General features: G+C 35.7%; 1 protein-coding gene across 4 annotated transcripts in view; it reads right to left on the reverse strand.

Moving 5' to 3' along the window:
- Positions 1-8,289: 8,289 nt before the first annotated feature.
- The window catches only part of LOC139952064 (peroxidasin homolog), a 70,415-nt gene continuing 61,137 nt past the window's right edge, over positions 8,290-17,567 (reverse strand). For 2 of the 4 annotated variants that reach the window (XM_071951006.1, XM_071951002.1), the window contains 3 exons: positions 17,176-17,220; positions 12,587-12,870; positions 8,290-11,971 (listed from right to left, as the gene is read on the reverse strand). In XM_071951006.1, the coding sequence (XP_071807107.1) occupies positions 11,921-11,971; positions 12,587-12,870; positions 17,176-17,220 (380 nt within the window). In that variant the 3' untranslated portion in view covers positions 8,290-11,920. The remainder of the gene's footprint in view (positions 11,972-12,586; positions 12,871-17,175; positions 17,221-17,567) is intronic. The other 2 variants (XM_071951004.1, XM_071951005.1) reach the window with 2 other exon arrangements.

Here is a 17,567-nt window from a genome sequence, read left to right on the forward strand (position 1 = left end):
TATGCATTTTAGAGCGAAATTTGATAATTCACAAGCCTATAGCCTTGTGAATTTCAGAGCAAAATTTGATAAATTCAAAAGGCCTTGTGATTTTTAGAGCAAAATTTGATAAATTCACAAGGCCTTGTGCATTTTAGAGCGAAATTTGATAAATTCACAAGGCTATAGCCTTGTGCATTTTAGAGCGAAATTTGATAAATTCACAAGGCTATAGCCTTGTGCATTTTAGAGCGAAATTTGATAAATTCACAAGGCTATAGCCTTGTGCATTTTAGAGCGAAATTTGATAAAATCACAAGGCTATATATAGCCTTGTGATTTTTAGGGCGGAATTTGATAAATTCAAAAGGCCTTGTGATTTTTAGAGCAAAATTTGATAAATGCACAAGGCTATAGCCTTGTGTGTTTTAGAGCAAAATTTGATAAATTCACAAGGCTATAGCCTTGTGCGTTTTAGAACAAAAGTTAAAAAATTCACAAGGCTATAGCCTTGTGATTTTTAGAGCAAAATTTGATAAATTCACCAGGCTATAGCCTTGTGCATTTTAGAGCAAAAGTTAAAAAATTCACAAGGCTATAGCCTTGTGCATTTTAGAGCGCGATTTGATAAATTCACAAGGCTATAGCCTTGTGCATTTTAGAGCAAAATTTGATAAATTCACAAGGCTATAGCCTTGTGATTTTTAGAGCAAAATTTGATAAATTCACCAGGCTATAGCCTTGTGCATTTTAGAGCAAAAGTTAAAAAATTCACAAGGCTATAGCCTTGTGCATTTTAGAGCGCGATTTGATAAATTCACCAGGCTATAGCCTTGTGCATTTTAGAGCAAAAGTTAAAAAATTCACAAGGCTATATAGCCTTGTGCATTTTAGAGCAAAATTTGATAAATTCACATGGCTATAGCCTTGTGCATTTTAGAGCGCGATTTGATAAATTCACAAGGCTATAGCCTTGTGCATTTTAGAGCAAAATTTGATAAATTCACAAGGCTATAGCCTTGTGATTTTTAGAGCAAAATTTGATAAATTCACCAGGCTATAGCCTTGTGCATTTTAGAGCAAAAGTTAAAAAATTCACAAGGCTATAGCCTTGTGCATTTTAGAGCGCGATTTGATAAATTCACCAGGCTATAGCCTTGTGCATTTTAGAGCAAAAGTTAAAAAATTCACAAGGCTATATAGCCTTGTGCATTTTAGAGCAAAATTTGATAAATTCACATGGCTATAGCCTTGTGCATTTTAGAGCGCAATTTGATAAATTCACAAGGCTATAGCCTTGTGCGTTTTAGAACGAAATTTGATAAAATCACAAGGCTATAGCCTTGTGCATTTTAGAGCGCAATTTGATAAATTCACAAGGCTATAGCCTTGTGCATTTTAGAGCGAAATTTGATAAATTCACAAGGCTATAGCCTTGTGCGTTTTAGAACGAAATTTGATAAATTCACCAGGCTATAGCCTTGTGCATTTTAGAGCAAAAGTTAAAAAATTCACAAGGCTATAGCCTTGTGCATTTTAGAGCGCGATTTGATAAATTCACAAGGCTATAGCCTTGTGCATTTTAGAGCAAAATTTGATAAATTCACAAGGCTATAGCCTTGTGATTTTTAGAGCAAAATTTGATAAATTCACCAGGCTATAGCCTTGTGCATTTTAGAGCAAAAGTTAAAAAATTCACAAGGCTATAGCCTTGTGCATTTTAGAGCGAAATTTGATAAATTCACAAGGCTATAGCCTTGTGCATTTTAGAGCGAAATTTGATAAATTCACAAGGCTATATATAGCCTTGTGATTTTTAGGGCGGAATTTGATAAATTCAAAAGGCCTTGTGATTTTTAGAGCAAAATTTGATAAATGCACAAGGCTATAGCCTTGTGTGTTTTAGAGCGAAATTTGATAAAATCACAAGGCTATAGCCTTGTGATTTTTAGGGCGGAATTTGATAAATTCAAAAGGCCTTGTGATTTTTAGAGCAAAATTTGATAAATTCACAAGGCTATAGCCTTGTGCGTTTTAGAGCGAAATTTGATAAAATCACAAGGCTATAGCCTTGTGATTTTTAAAGCGAAATTTGATAAATTCACAAGGCTATAGCCTTGTGCGTTTTAGAGCGAAATTTGATAAATTCACAAGGCTATAGCCTTGTGCATTTTATAGCAAAAATTAAAAAAAATCACAAGGCTATAGCCTTGTGCATTTAAGAGCGCAATTTGATAAATTTATAGCCTTGTGATTTTTAGAGCAAAATTTGATAAATTCACAAGGCCTTGTGCGTTTTAGAACAAAAGGTAAAAAATTCACAAGGCCTTGTGCGTTTTAGAGCGAAATTTGATAAAATCACAGCCTTGTGATTTTTAAAGCGAAATTTGATAAATTCACAAGGCTATAGCCTTGTGCGTTTTAGAGCGAAATTTGTTAAATTCACAAGGCTATAGCCTTCTGCATTTTAGAGCGCAATTTGATAAATTTATAGCCTTGTGATTTTTAGAGCAAAATTTGATAAATTAACAAGGCTATAGCCTTTAGAAATTTACAGCAAAATTTGATAAATTCACAAGGCTATAGCTTTGTGCATTTTAGAGCAAAATTTGATAAATTCACAAGGTTATAGCCTTGTGAATTTTAGAGTGAAATTTGATAAATTCACAAGGCTATAGCCTTGTGCATTTTAGAGCAAAATTTGATAAATTCACAAGGCTATAGCCTTGTGCATTTTAGAGCAAAATTTGATAAATTCACAAGGCTATAAGCCTTGTGTGTTTTAGAGCGAAATTTGATAAAATCACAAGGCTATAGCCTTGTGATTTTTAGAGCGAAATTTGATAAATTCACAAGGCCTTGTGATTTTTAGAGCAAAATTTGATAAATTCACAAGGCTATAGCCTTGTGCGTTTTAGAACAAAAGTTAAAAAATTCACAAGGCTATAGCCTTGTGCATTTTAGAGCGAAATTTGATAAAATCACAAGACTATAGCCTTGTGATTTTTAAAGCGAAATTTGATAAATTCACAAGGCTATAGCCTTGTGATTTTTAGAGCAAAATTTGATAAATTCACCAGGCTATAGCCTTGTGCATTTTAGAGCAAAAGTTAAAAAATTCACAAGGCTATAGCCTTGTGCATTTTAGAGCGCGATTTGATAAATTCACAAGGCTATAGCCTTGTGCATTTTAGAGCAAAATTTGATAAATTCACAAGGCTATAGCCTTGTGATTTTTAGAGCAAAATTTGATAAATTCACCAGGCTATATAGCCTTGTGCATTTTAGAACAAAAGTTAAAAAATTCACAAGGCTATAGCCTTGTGCATTTTAGAGCGAAATTTGATAAAATCACAAGGCTATAGCCTTGTGATTTTTAAAGCGAAATTTGATAAATTCACAAGGCTATAGCCTTGTGATTTTTAGAGCAAAATTTGATAAATTCACCAGGCTATAGCCTTGTGCATTTTAGAGCAAAAGTTAAAAAATTCACAAGGCTATAGCCTTGTGCATTTTAGAGCGCGATTTGATAAATTCACAAGGCTATAGCCTTGTGCATTTTAGAGCAAAATTTGATAAATTCACAAGGCTATAGCCTTGTGATTTTTAGAGCAAAATTTGATAAATTCACCAGGCTATAGCCTTGTGCATTTTAGAGCAAAAGTTAAAAAATTCACAAGGCTATAGCCTTGTGCATTTTAGAGCGCGATTTGATAAATTCACCAGGCTATAGCCTTGTGCATTTTAGAGCAAAAGTTAAAAAATTCACAAGGCTATATAGCCTTGTGCATTTTAGAGCAAAATTTGATAAATTCACATGGCTATAGCCTTGTGCATTTTAGAGCGCGATTTGATAAATTCACAAGGCTATAGCCTTGTGCATTTTAGAGCAAAATTTGATAAATTCACAAGGCTATAGCCTTGTGATTTTTAGAGCAAAATTTGATAAATTCACCAGGCTATAGCCTTGTGCATTTTAGAGCAAAAGTTAAAAAATTCACAAGGCTATAGCCTTGTGCATTTTAGAGCGCGATTTGATAAATTCACCAGGCTATAGCCTTGTGCATTTTAGAGCAAAAGTTAAAAAATTCACAAGGCTATATAGCCTTGTGCATTTTAGAGCAAAATTTGATAAATTCACATGGCTATAGCCTTGTGCATTTTAGAGCAAAATTTGATAAATTCACAAGGCTATAGCCTTGTGCGTTTTAGAACGAAATTTGATAAAATCACAAGGTTTATATTATAGCCTTGTGCATTTTAGAGCGCAATTTGATAAATTCACAAGGCTATAGCCTTGTGCATTTTAGAGCGAAATTTGATAAATTCACAAGGCTATAGCCTTGTGCGTTTTAGAACGAAATTTGATAAATTCACCAGGCTATAGCCTTGTGCATTTTAGAGCAAAAGTTAAAAAATTCACAAGGCTATAGCCTTGTGCATTTTAGAGCGCGATTTGATAAATTCACAAGGCTATAGCCTTGTGCATTTTAGAGCAAAATTTGATAAATTCACAAGGCTATAGCCTTGTGATTTTTAGAGCAAAATTTGATAAATTCACCAGGCTATAGCCTTGTGCATTTTAGAGCAAAAGTTAAAAAATTCACAAGGCTATAGCCTTGTGCATTTTAGAGCGCGATTTGATAAATTCACCAGGCTATAGCCTTGTGCATTTTAGAGCAAAAGTTAAAAAATTCACAAGGCTATATAGCCTTGTGCATTTTAGAGCAAAATTTGATAAATTCACATGGCTATAGCCTTGTGCATTTTAGAGCGCGATTTGATAAATTCACAAGGCTATAGCCTTGTGCATTTTAGAGCAAAATTTGATAAATTCACAAGGCTATAGCCTTGTGATTTTTAGAGCAAAATTTGATAAATTCACCAGGCTATAGCCTTGTGCATTTTAGAGCAAAAGTTAAAAAATTCACAAGGCTATAGCCTTGTGCATTTTAGAGCGCGATTTGATAAATTCACAAGGCTATAGCCTTGTGCATTTTAGAGCAAAATTTGATAAATTCACAAGGCTATAGCCTTGTGATTTTTAGAGCAAAATTTGATAAATTCACCAGGCTATAGCCTTGTGCATTTTAGAACAAAAGTTAAAAAATTCACAAGGCTATAGCCTTGTGCATTTTAGAGCGAAATTTGATAAAATCACAAGGCTATAGCCTTGTGATTTTTAAAGCGAAATTTGATAAATTCACAAGGCTATAGCCTTGTGATTTTTAGAGCAAAATTTGATAAATTCACCAGGCTATAGCCTTGTGCATTTTAGAGCAAAAGTTAAAAAATTCACAAGGCTATAGCCTTGTGCATTTTAGAGCGCGATTTGATAAATTCACAAGGCTATAGCCTTGTGCATTTTAGAGCAAAATTTGATAAATTCACAAGGCTATAGCCTTGTGATTTTTAGAGCAAAATTTGATAAATTCACCAGGCTATAGCCTTGTGCATTTTAGAGCAAAAGTTAAAAAATTCACAAGGCTATAGCCTTGTGCATTTTAGAGCGCGATTTGATAAATTCACCAGGCTATAGCCTTGTGCATTTTAGAGCAAAAGTTAAAAAATTCACAAGGCTATATAGCCTTGTGCATTTTAGAGCAAAATTTGATAAATTCACATGGCTATAGCCTTGTGCATTTTAGAGCGCGATTTGATAAATTCACAAGGCTATAGCCTTGTGCATTTTAGAGCAAAATTTGATAAATTCACAAGGCTATAGCCTTGTGATTTTTAGAGCAAAATTTGATAAATTCACCAGGCTATAGCCTTGTGCATTTTAGAGCAAAAGTTAAAAAATTCACAAGGCTATAGCCTTGTGCATTTTAGAGCGCGATTTGATAAATTCACCAGGCTATAGCCTTGTGCATTTTAGAGCAAAAGTTAAAAAATTCACAAGGCTATATAGCCTTGTGCATTTTAGAGCAAAATTTGATAAATTCACATGGCTATAGCCTTGTGCATTTTAGAGCAAAATTTGATAAATTCACAAGGCTATAGCCTTGTGCGTTTTAGAACGAAATTTGATAAAATCACAAGGTTTATATTATAGCCTTGTGCATTTTAGAGCGCAATTTGATAAATTCACAAGGCTATAGCCTTGTGCATTTTAGAGCGAAATTTGATAAATTCACAAGGCTATAGCCTTGTGCGTTTTAGAACGAAATTTGATAAATTCACCAGGCTATAGCCTTGTGCATTTTAGAGCAAAAGTTAAAAAATTCACAAGGCTATAGCCTTGTGCATTTTAGAGCGCGATTTGATAAATTCACAAGGCTATAGCCTTGTGCATTTTAGAGCAAAATTTGATAAATTCACAAGGCTATAGCCTTGTGATTTTTAGAGCAAAATTTGATAAATTCACCAGGCTATAGCCTTGTGCATTTTAGAGCAAAAGTTAAAAAATTCACAAGGCTATAGCCTTGTGCATTTTAGAGCGCGATTTGATAAATTCACCAGGCTATAGCCTTGTGCATTTTAGAGCAAAAGTTAAAAAATTCACAAGGCTATATAGCCTTGTGCATTTTAGAGCAAAATTTGATAAATTCACATGGCTATAGCCTTGTGCATTTTAGAGCGCGATTTGATAAATTCACAAGGCTATAGCCTTGTGCATTTTAGAGCAAAATTTGATAAATTCACAAGGCTATAGCCTTGTGCATTTTAGAGCGAAATTTGATAAATTCACAAGGCTATAGCCTTGTGCATTTTAGAACGAAATTTGATAAAATCACAAGGCTATACCCTTGTGCATTTTAGAGCGCAATTTGATAAATTCACAAGGCTATAGCCTTGTGAATTTTAGAGCGAAATTTGATAAATTCACAAGGCTATAGCCTTGTGAATTTTAGACCAAAATTTGATAAATTCACAAGGCTATAGCCTTGTGAATTTTAGAGCGAAATTTGATAAATTCACAAGGCCTTGTGCGTTTTAGAGCGAAAGTTGATAAATTCACAAGGCCTTGTGCGTTTTAGAGCGAAATTTGATAAAATCACAAGGCTATAGCCTTGTCCTTTTTAGAGCGAAATTTGATAAATTCACAATTTTTAGAGCAAAATTTGATAAGCTCACAAGGCTATAGCCTTGTGCGTTTTAGAACAAAAGTTGATAAATTCACAAGGCCTTGTGCGTTTTAGAGCGAAATTTGATAAAATCACAAGGCTATAGCCTTGTCCTTTTTAGAGCGAAATTTGATAAATTCACAATTTTTAGAGCAAAATTTGATAAACTCACAAGGCTGTAGCCTTGTGATTTTTAGAGCAAAAGTTAATAAGTTCACAAGGCTAAAGCCTTTAGAAATTTACAGCAAAGTTTGATAAAATCACAAGGCTTTGTGTATTGTAGAGCGAAATTTGATAAATTCACAAGGCTATAGCCTTGTGCATTTTAGAGAAGAATTTGATAAATTCACCTTATGCATTTTAGAGCGAAATTTAATAAATTCACAAGGCTATATATAGCCTTGTGAATTTTAGAGCAAAATTTGATAAATTCACAAGGCCTTGTGATTTTTAGAGCAAAATTTGATAAATTCACAAGGCCTTGTGCATTTTAGAGCGCAATTTGATAAATTCACTTAGAGCGAAATTTGATAAATTCACAAGGCTATATATATAGCCTTGTGAATTTTAGAGCAAAAGTTGATAAATTCACAAGGCCTTGTGAAATTTAGAGCGAAATTTGATAAATTCACAAGGCTTTGTGCATTTTAGAGCGAAACTTGATAAATTCACAAGGCTATAGCCTTGTGCATTTTAGAGCAAAATTTGATAAATTCACAAGGCTATAGCCTTAGCATTGTGAATTTTATAGCACAAATTGATAAATTCACAAGGCTAAGCCTTGTGCATTTTAGAGCGCAATTTGAATAATACACAAGGCTATAGCCTTGTGAATTTTAGAGCGAAATTTGATAAATTCACAAGGCTTTATATAGCCTTGTGCATTTTAGAGCGAAATTTGATAAATTCACAAGGCTTTATATAGCCTTGTGCATTTTAGAGCGCAATTTGATGAATTCACAAGGCTTTATATAGCCTTGTGCATTTTAGAGCAAAATTTTATAAATGCACAAGGCGCTTCAGAAAAATGCACAAGTGCACTTCATGCACTTAAAAGCAAAATCTTGCTCTAAAATTCACATTCCTGTAGCCTTGTGCCTTTTTCAAATTTTGCGTATTTTTTCAAATTTTTCAAAGCCTTATGCATTTTTCTCTACAATGCACGAGGCCTAAATTTAAGGCCTCCTCCAGGTACAAAAGTCCAAACTCATCTTAGGACTGAAACCGATAATCTGATAAAACAAGAGCACGAAAATCTCCATAGAAATGGACATTTATTCGGAAAATGAATTTAACAAAATCAAAACCAGCAGCATAAGTTATTGCTCATTACATTTTAAATACTTCAAGTAGTTGTTACCCACCTGTCTTTCCCCTTTCTCTTCTTAATCTAAATACATTCCTAGATAAAAAATAAAAAAACATCTTTAAAGCTCCCTACTGTACAAAAAAAAGAAAAAAAATCACTGTTTAACATACTAAATGGTAAAAACAACCAAATGGGGTTCCCAGTTAAATTGACACAAAAATAAAGAAATATATAAATAAGTGTTAAAAGTGTATGACAAATGGGTATATTATGGCTACAAGAGTTTGTATTATCAGCTACCATTTATGATACAAAACAAATAAAAAAACACTTCAAGAATGTCACTTATAATAATAAATCTATTTTTTTAATTCTTTAACCTGCATTTTGCCTTGTGGTCTTTGACGATTCAATGAAGTACATACAGGATTCTAAAAAGGGTCTTCGCTAGCACCAACCAGAAATGAAATATACTAAAATTTGCTTATTTATAATTTATGTTTCAATGGATACTTAGCTAAAACATCTCCGTTTCCATACAATTTGGCCAGTTCCAACTTGACTTACTAAATATAACTTAAATTTGACTTTTGTAAAAGACCTCTTATTATGGCCAAGAAGACTTGCAACAAGACATAGCAGCATCAAATGTTATGTTTATCTCTTTAAACTTTTACAAATTGATAAGAAAGGAAATCTTATCTCGGAGAGCACCTTTGAAAAATTGTGAGTTTTTGTTGTCACTCTTTTACTGTACCATTTCAAGTGAGAAACTCAGTCAAAAATACCAAAAAGAAACCAATAGAACACATGAGCTTGATTTGTAAACTGAGCCCATGTTTGCCACTTTAACTAGTCTTGGAACAGGATTGTCTTATACTGTTGTTAATAAAACCATGCACACTCAACACTAGCCTGAACATCTGATGTCAAACTTCCAGGCTCGCTGAGCCCACGTCTATAATCACCTTTGACCTCACATCATTTCACATGGCCTCCATGGTTCTGGAGATTCGCAGTTAAATCTGGCATACATAAGTATACACATAAACCCAATACCAGTCCTTTGGGTAAGGACAGGGACTTCAACAAGTTGGTTACATGGTGTCATGGAGGAATGACAGTATTTTACAAACTCCCAAATGCCAATAATGTATCATAACCAGATATTAATACAAATTAGAATCATCAATTGAAAAACCAATTTCCGGTCATGTCAAAATTTCACATCGTTATTTATGAAGAATAAGACTATAAATAATGTTGGTTGAATAAAGAAAGATTGGTTAGCGATCACTGGATTAACATGGCAGCAATCTACCAACCGAGCCACCTAGCCCCAATGCTAGCAGTTTCCCTATTTTGTCAGTTTCACGTGACTGGGGCATGCCAGTCAGAAGCATCTCAACCTTTAAATGCCGTGGAACTGTAGGGCCGTCTTTCAAATAAACAGATTATCAACAGCATTAAATAGTTTGGATTTAATATAACTATGTGATAAAAAACTACAGAATATTCTAAAATCAACAACTATGGAACTAATCATACCCACATTAATTACTTACTAATTAAAAGCCTCAACAATTACAAGAAAGAAATTAAATAAAATTTCACCTAAAACTGCTTATTCCTTTAATAGCACCGCTGTTTTAATATCCACCATAGTACTTCCAACCACTTTAGAGCTGGAATATTATTTTTGGGGTAAATATTCATTTAAAGACAAAAAAACTTACTACGGTAACCAGCCAAAGCAAGGAGTATATTGGTTTTGACTTGTGTAGTAGAATTGACCATTACCATGGTGTCACCATCTTAGCCATAATCCCTGTATCCAATATCAGTAATGAATGATAATACAAAAAGGAACCAGACTATTTGTCCTTCCAGCCTCGGTTTGGTTACATTGATTTGAATGGGAGGAAACCAAGATGGCGGCACCATGATAATGGTCCATTAGGTCCTGGGCACGATTTCACAAAACACAGAAGCTGTATCTGAATTGGCGGCTACAACTCTGGCTATGTCTCTGCGTCACCTTGCCTTGAAGTATAGAACATCCTTAGCAACAACACTTAGCGACAGCCGTAGCCGTAGCTGTAGCTGGCAACCTGAGATTTATCTTCAGATGAGCTGCCATAGTGATTTGCTTTGTGACATCACACATCGCTAAGGAATTACAATTGATACAAAACTTAATAAGTCCTAGCGCTTTGTAAAATCATGCCCTTATGTGTTCAGTTCACTCATGTTTAAGTGTTTTAGATAACGATTTGAGGAAAATACTGATGGTACATGTATGCAGCCTCACATCTGGTGAAACTTAGTCGCATTGCCTCACCGATTCATAAAAATAGCTTTCCATTAGTTCTTCACCAGATCATGGCAAGGAAACACCCCCCCCCCCTCCCCAAGTATTAAAGAACCCTTCCCTTATTCCCTTAGTCACTAATTACAGGATAAAAATGATCGTCTAATCACAGACAGTGTAATAAGATAAACTTACTTAAATAATTTAGAAGATATAATTTGCAATAAGGGTCCCATTTCATGGCTCTACTGCAAGCTAAGAGTCGATGCTGACAGAATCAGAGAACAGGGCCCAATTTCATAGAGCTGCTAAGCACAACAATTTGCTTAGCATGAAATTTCTTCCTTGATAAAAACAGGATTACCAACCAAATTTCCATTTGTTGCATACTGCTTGTTACTGGTACTCAGCTGTTGTTTGCTCATCCTGAAAATCACATGGAAATTTGGTTGGTAATCCTGTTTTTATCAAGGAAGAAATTTCATGCTAAGCAAATTTTTATGCTAAGCATGGGCCCTGGTTAGCGGGGAATCTTTGCTTGCGTACATACCGTACTCCACGTTACTAAGCATTCTTCGGTGACACATCTAGTGCAGATATTCAGCACTTGCACAGTAAGCAGAGAATGGTGACCATAAGAGTAGAATTTGGCGGTAAGCAGAGCCATGAAATTAGGCCCTGCACTACTGACCCCCAGCATTCCTACTCTAAGTTGACGTTGAGAAAGATTGAAAAGGTATGACCCCAATGGCCTAAGTAAATAAGCAGGTCTTATTCCTGTCTCCTTTACCCTCAAAGAGAATACAAAATATATGTATCGTAGCACCACCCAGCAGTCAATTACCAGGGCTCCCGACTATACACCGATGATAAGCAGAAAAATCCATACCAGCTTAGCAGGGTTTCCCACTAAGCAGGAAGATGACACACACTAAGTATGATTGGATGGTAAATCAAGTACATTTCAGACCATAATGCAATAAGTACAATCTACAATTAAGTCAATCTTTCTGCTCATTGATGTATGATTTTAGAACCCTCGTTTTTTTTTTTTAATTCATAAAGAAAATACAATATAAATTCCTGTTATTTTTTAAAGTTTTTTTTTTTACAAAAATACACCACAATAAAACCCGCAGATGACATAAAGACATTGTTTTTCTTATAAGTTTCTTGAAGGAAAAGAATCCTAAAAGTTGACAGTAAAAAGAAGGATACTTTGATGAAATGACCTGCATTTGACTCTCTCTGTCATCAATCTTGAGGAAGGGCTTTCTTTTTCCGCTCCCTTCGCAGAGATTTCACCTGAAAAAAGGAAGAAAAAAAAAACAAAGAAAAATAAAAACCAGTTAATTTTCTCTTTTTGTATAAGTTTTTTTATGATATGATGGACAGTATAAGAGTAGGATTTGAAACTTTACATGGTGGAAGTATAATCAAGGTGAGGTTTGCAGCAGCACCGAGTGTAAATCTCTTTTGAGTAATATTGGTTCTGAAAATAATCAGTGGTTGACAACAAAAGAATCGTAAGCCACAGGTCCTTTTCGGAAGCAACACTAGTCAATAGATATTTACACATGGGGCTAGTGCAAACCACGCCCAACTATAGGAGTGCACTATTTGGTTTGGGTATATACAGAAAGATTTGCCCTTTTTAGAGTCCTAGTATTGTGTCGCCATACACTGGGTTTTCAGAGTCTAGTGGTTTGAAGATTATACTTGTAAATGAGGATGAAAAACCAAGCAGAGGGAGGCCGAGAACAAAACAGAAGGTCTGGAATTTCATCTTTGACAGGGCAAGGCCATTTTCAAGGGCACTTTCGCTGGAGAATCTTTTAAAGACTAAGGGAAAGTTTTGAAGGGGCACCGATGCCAAGACCACGGCATAAGAGGGCCTGGGCCCATCATCATAAAACTAACCTGCTTAGAGAGGTTCCTGATAGTTGATTGCATTCTGGTCATAGTCTCGCCGAGCTCCTCCACAATGGTCTCCAAATAAGTCGTCCGGCTATCAAGGTCCAATTCCTCCAAGACAGTCGCTGCGGTTTTTTCCTCTCTTAGAGGGGGTCTCCTGTGCAGGGGTTTCCTATGCTGTGACTGCCCAGGTTTTGTGCCGTTGGTCCACTGCGACGGCGCTGCAAAGCTGTCCACTGAACGCCGCGACCTTGAGACGCTTCCTACTGTCAAACTTGATACCACCAGATCTGTGTAAGGATGGTCAGAAGATAAATGGATTTATTTGATTTTAGGTTGGACAATTAATTAATTTATTTGTTAATTAAAAGAATAAAAGTTGCAAATTAGGCTGGCCCCTGGTATGAACAGCGCCCTCATTGAGATTAAATGAAGCCACCTCGTTATAAACAGCCCCATGGAAGACTTAAGAACGCTAGGTGGCAGCAGATTAACCAGGTAAATTTCCATTGTTTACGTAGTTCTGAGCATGCGCAAACAGCCGAAACGATGGATTTAACTGGTAGATCTACTACCACCTAGCGACCAAAAAGTCATAGTTGAGGTTAGAGACAAACACAAGACGTTTATCCCTGGAAGATTTAAGAATTTCAAGAAAAAGAAGACAGTTGTTTGACCATTTTAAGAGGATGTCAGTTTTGGGTTACGATTAATATACTATTCAGCTTGTATTAAATTTCTCACTTGCTTGTAGCAACTCGGTTTGTTTAGATAGTTTATAGGGGTCTATAAATTAACAAAGCTTTTCTGTGCTTGAAGTTTGAGCATCTACAAGTTTGATGAAATTAGACCTCTGGTCAATAGAAACATGTCATGATCACTACAGGATATTTGGGTGTATGAACATGACAGCTTGCTGTCTATGTCTTATGAGTAATTGCCAGGGGCAGTCTTGGGAAGTCTAGGCCAGTCTTGGGAAGTCAAACCCATTCAATGACCCTCTTAAAGGCAAGTATAGTTTTGGTTATTGTCAAAGACCAGTATTCTCACTTGAAGTATCTCAACATTATACACAAAATAACAAACCTGTGAAAATTTGAACTCAATTGGTTGTTGAAGTTGCGAGATAATGGAGAAAAAACACTATTGTCACAAGAAATTGTATGCTTTCTCAGATGCCTCAGAAAAAGCTTCAGCAAGTTGTTGTTTTTTATTTGAGTGAGAAATGACCTATTTCTCAAAAACTGCCTTACTTCAGAGGGAGCCATTTCTCACAATGTTTTATATTATCAATTCCATTGCTCTATTCAGAATTGGAATACACAATTTGAGAATGTGTTTTAAGCAGAAACATTTCTCAGATTAAAATTAGTTTGAAATCCCTCTCTATAAAACCTCTCTATCAAAAGGTGCAGCGCTTTTTAGCAAATAAGTTTTCACGGTCATTGATTTTTGGAGTAATTACCAAAGTTATATCCTTCCTTTAAGACGGGCTGAATCATAAACCCCCCCCCCCACCCCAAGGGACAAGTATTACTACACCAGAGGTCATATTAAAGTGGACTTCATATCCGTAATATTGGCTGAAAAGACAGTGATGATAGACCTTAGCTTTCAGCTAAACACCAGATGAAATAGTTTGGCGGACGTTGTGTTTGTTGGTCATAAGATTGTTAGATCACACAAGATTGCATTGTTGAGTGCCTAACACCACTTCCTATTCTGAGACAAAATTTCAAAAAAAATACTACAACCTGAAATTTCATCTTTAAAATGGCAATTTTCATTTTGAAACCTCACCCAATTTTGCTCCCATCATGCAAAAGTTTAAAATCCTATAATTTCTAAAAAGTCATTTAATATTAGAGGAAGTGCAAACACTGACCAAATATTCAAATTTATTGCTTTAAGTAAGAAAGCACACACAGCAAACTTGCACCATACGTCATACTGCTTCTAAGCTCCCTCTAGTTCCATATGAAAAGACTTAATATAGCAACTTCAAAACCACACAAGACAGAAAGGAGAAGGGAAAAAGATGATATTTAGGCTCAACACCGTTACCCAAAAACCAATGCAATTAATTTTGATGTGCCCTCACATTTCAGGCGAAAAGTAATATCAAGACCACATAAGGCAGTAAGAAGAAAGGCAAAACTCAAAATTTTCAAGCTCAACACCATCACCCCAAAAGCCCATGCAATTAATTTGGATCTCTTCAATCAATGTTTCCATTTGATACAGAAATCAACAGCTCACAAAACAAGACATGTAAACAACAACATGTTCTAAAATAGAGTAGAGTGGTTTTTCAAGTTCAGACAGGACGTCCTGTACGTGGTTATAGCAGAGACAGTTGTCACCACATCTTCAATCAAAACCGACGAAAACATAACGACGAAACCATCTAGCCCACAGGATTCTGAAGAACTAATTAAATCCAAGCCAACCAGGTGTACAACCATTTGCAGGGGAAATCCAATAGACATATTTATTAGTCATGAGACAACACCGTATTGTTTTTCCCTCTGACTGAAATCAACATTACTAAACCGAGACTTCCCCCAAATTCGTGCACACTAAGAAGATGGTGGTCACACAATCTAAAGAAATGAGAAATGTTCTGTCTGTATGGCTGGCCATGTGTGTATCTACTTGCCAGGTAGATCATGTTCGTTTGAGAGCTTATCTTGCTCTATATTCAACTACCGCTGAGTATATTTTTTTTTAAACCGGGAGACTTCTCAGTTCCGAAAAGGACTGTCCTGCTTATTAACTACAGTTATTGACAACAAAACCAATTGGACACTTTTCCCTTAATCCATGACATAACAACCTTGACACAAGTATCCCACAGACAGCAGTAAGAAAGGGAGGTACACCTTATTATTTATCATTATGGTGTTTCCGAAGCGTCTAGCCACAGTCACGGAATAAGACCACAAACTTCCTGTAGATTTAGAGTTCCCTGGACGCCCCCTTTACCTCCCAACATTAATGAATGGCAAACAAATCTAATCTTGTTTAACCTACTAGAACTCAGTTTCGGGACTCAAATTCCAAGTGAACTTGCAAAAGCCTAAAACATCATTTGTCAAAAATGGTCAAAGCCTAAAACATCATTTGTCAAAAATGGTCAAAGCCTAAAACAGCATTTGTCAAAAATGGTCAAAAGCCTAAAACAGCATTTGTCACACATTTTCATTTAAAGACTCTGCAGGTCATTAACTAAATTGCATTAATACCATAGGTCCTTTTGGTTGGTAAGCAGTTTGCATCAGCTAATTATTCTAAAGTCTCATTGTCATCTAAGGGGAATAAAAACAATGGACATTTTTGTTTTGTTGTTTTATTTAGTAAACTATTAGCAGCCAATTGAAAGTGAGCCCTCTTGTAAAACAGAGCAGTATAAAGATAGAAAAGACAAGACAACCATTTGCATTTGCCATGAAGTTTACTTAATAACCTGCCGTTGATTTCACAATCTTAAGACTAATCTTAGGACTTAGGACGAGTCCCAACCCTGCACTGCAGCATGCAGACCTTAAGATTAATCCTAAGTTAGGACGAGTAACTCGTTCTAACTCGAGATAAGAAGAGTCCTAACTCTTTGTGAAATTGACGGCTGGCACTTTCAGTTTGAGAACAACAGACTGGAAATGTTAGCTGAACAAAGAAACGGGCAGTGCCTGAATAAAGAATCCATAGTTTCTGCTTATTACCATTGGGTTATTTTTCTACGATACAGGTTGATGACGCAAGCTACATCTGCCATAATTAAGAGCTGAAAGTGGTTTTGCTTGGTTACAAAGATTCAACTCAGAAATAAAGGTCAAGATTTCCTATAGGATATTAGTATAAATCAACCAAAATCCATCAAGCCTTTCTTATCAAACAGAGTAACATGACATGTTAGGTTTATTGGATGTGTTATGCGGAAAAACTTGCTTTTGAGTGTTTTTTTTTTTCTTTTCGCTTGGCGAAGTTGTGTTTCACATCACCCTTAAACAAAAAATAAGCTGCAAAATATTACATTGAAAAAGGGGCTGCTATTTGTTAACATTCCCTCTAAAAATTACTTTAAAATGTTTTCAAATAAGAGGAACAATACAACACAGGAATCAATCACTGTTAACTTTCTTTGAAAACGTCTACTTTTCACATAATTAATCAATAAGTTAAAAAGCAACAGAAGTTTGAAACTTAACAGTGAACCTGATTGAAGTCATACTGATGTGTTTTACCTACAATCCTGGCCCTATCTCGTTGGGCCCCGTCCCATGCCCCCCGCTTAATGTTGGCTCTCATTGCGCTGTCTGCGATCCAGCTTTGGGTTTACAACATTGAGCGGGGAGGAACAGGGAGGGTGTGTTTATTGTCACATGATTGTCACATGATTGTCACATGATTGTCACATGATTGTCACATGATTGTCATATTATGTCCAGGACAAGGTTGTAATGTTCCCGTCACATGAAAACTGTTCTCACATCATGTTACTGGCCGGCCTATTTTTAATCAACACCTTTCACCATGCAATGTTTGAATCTAATCAGCGATGCACAAGATTTCTAGCAAACATTTAAGATAATCACCGTCCAATCTTGCACTATGACGATTGACACCAGCTAGAGTTGTACCTGTGTACAAATTGCAGGCACCTCATCATTATCAAAACTGTCCAAGCTAGGATTTTTTACTTACTAAATACAAACATCTCAAGGAAATCTTTAGAATCTTAACTAAATTTAGATTTTATTCCAAGCCCTGGGTAAGGCTCTGTGTCTGTCTCTGGGCTTCGTTTTATGTTGGAAAACAACGTACAAAATGTACACTGCTCTGAAATTGATGACAGAGCCGAAGCCCAAGCCGAAAAAGTCAAGCCAGAGCTGGAGCCCAAACCAGAACGCAGTATGGAATGCACCGTTAGTATAATGATAATTTGTTTTAAGTGGTAAGGGCGGGGCTCTTATTTGGAAGGAAGTAG

Source organism: Asterias amurensis, chromosome 20 (assembly GCF_032118995.1).
Source record: "Asterias amurensis chromosome 20, ASM3211899v1".
In the NCBI taxonomy this organism is placed as follows: domain Eukaryota; kingdom Metazoa; phylum Echinodermata; class Asteroidea; order Forcipulatida; family Asteriidae; genus Asterias; species Asterias amurensis.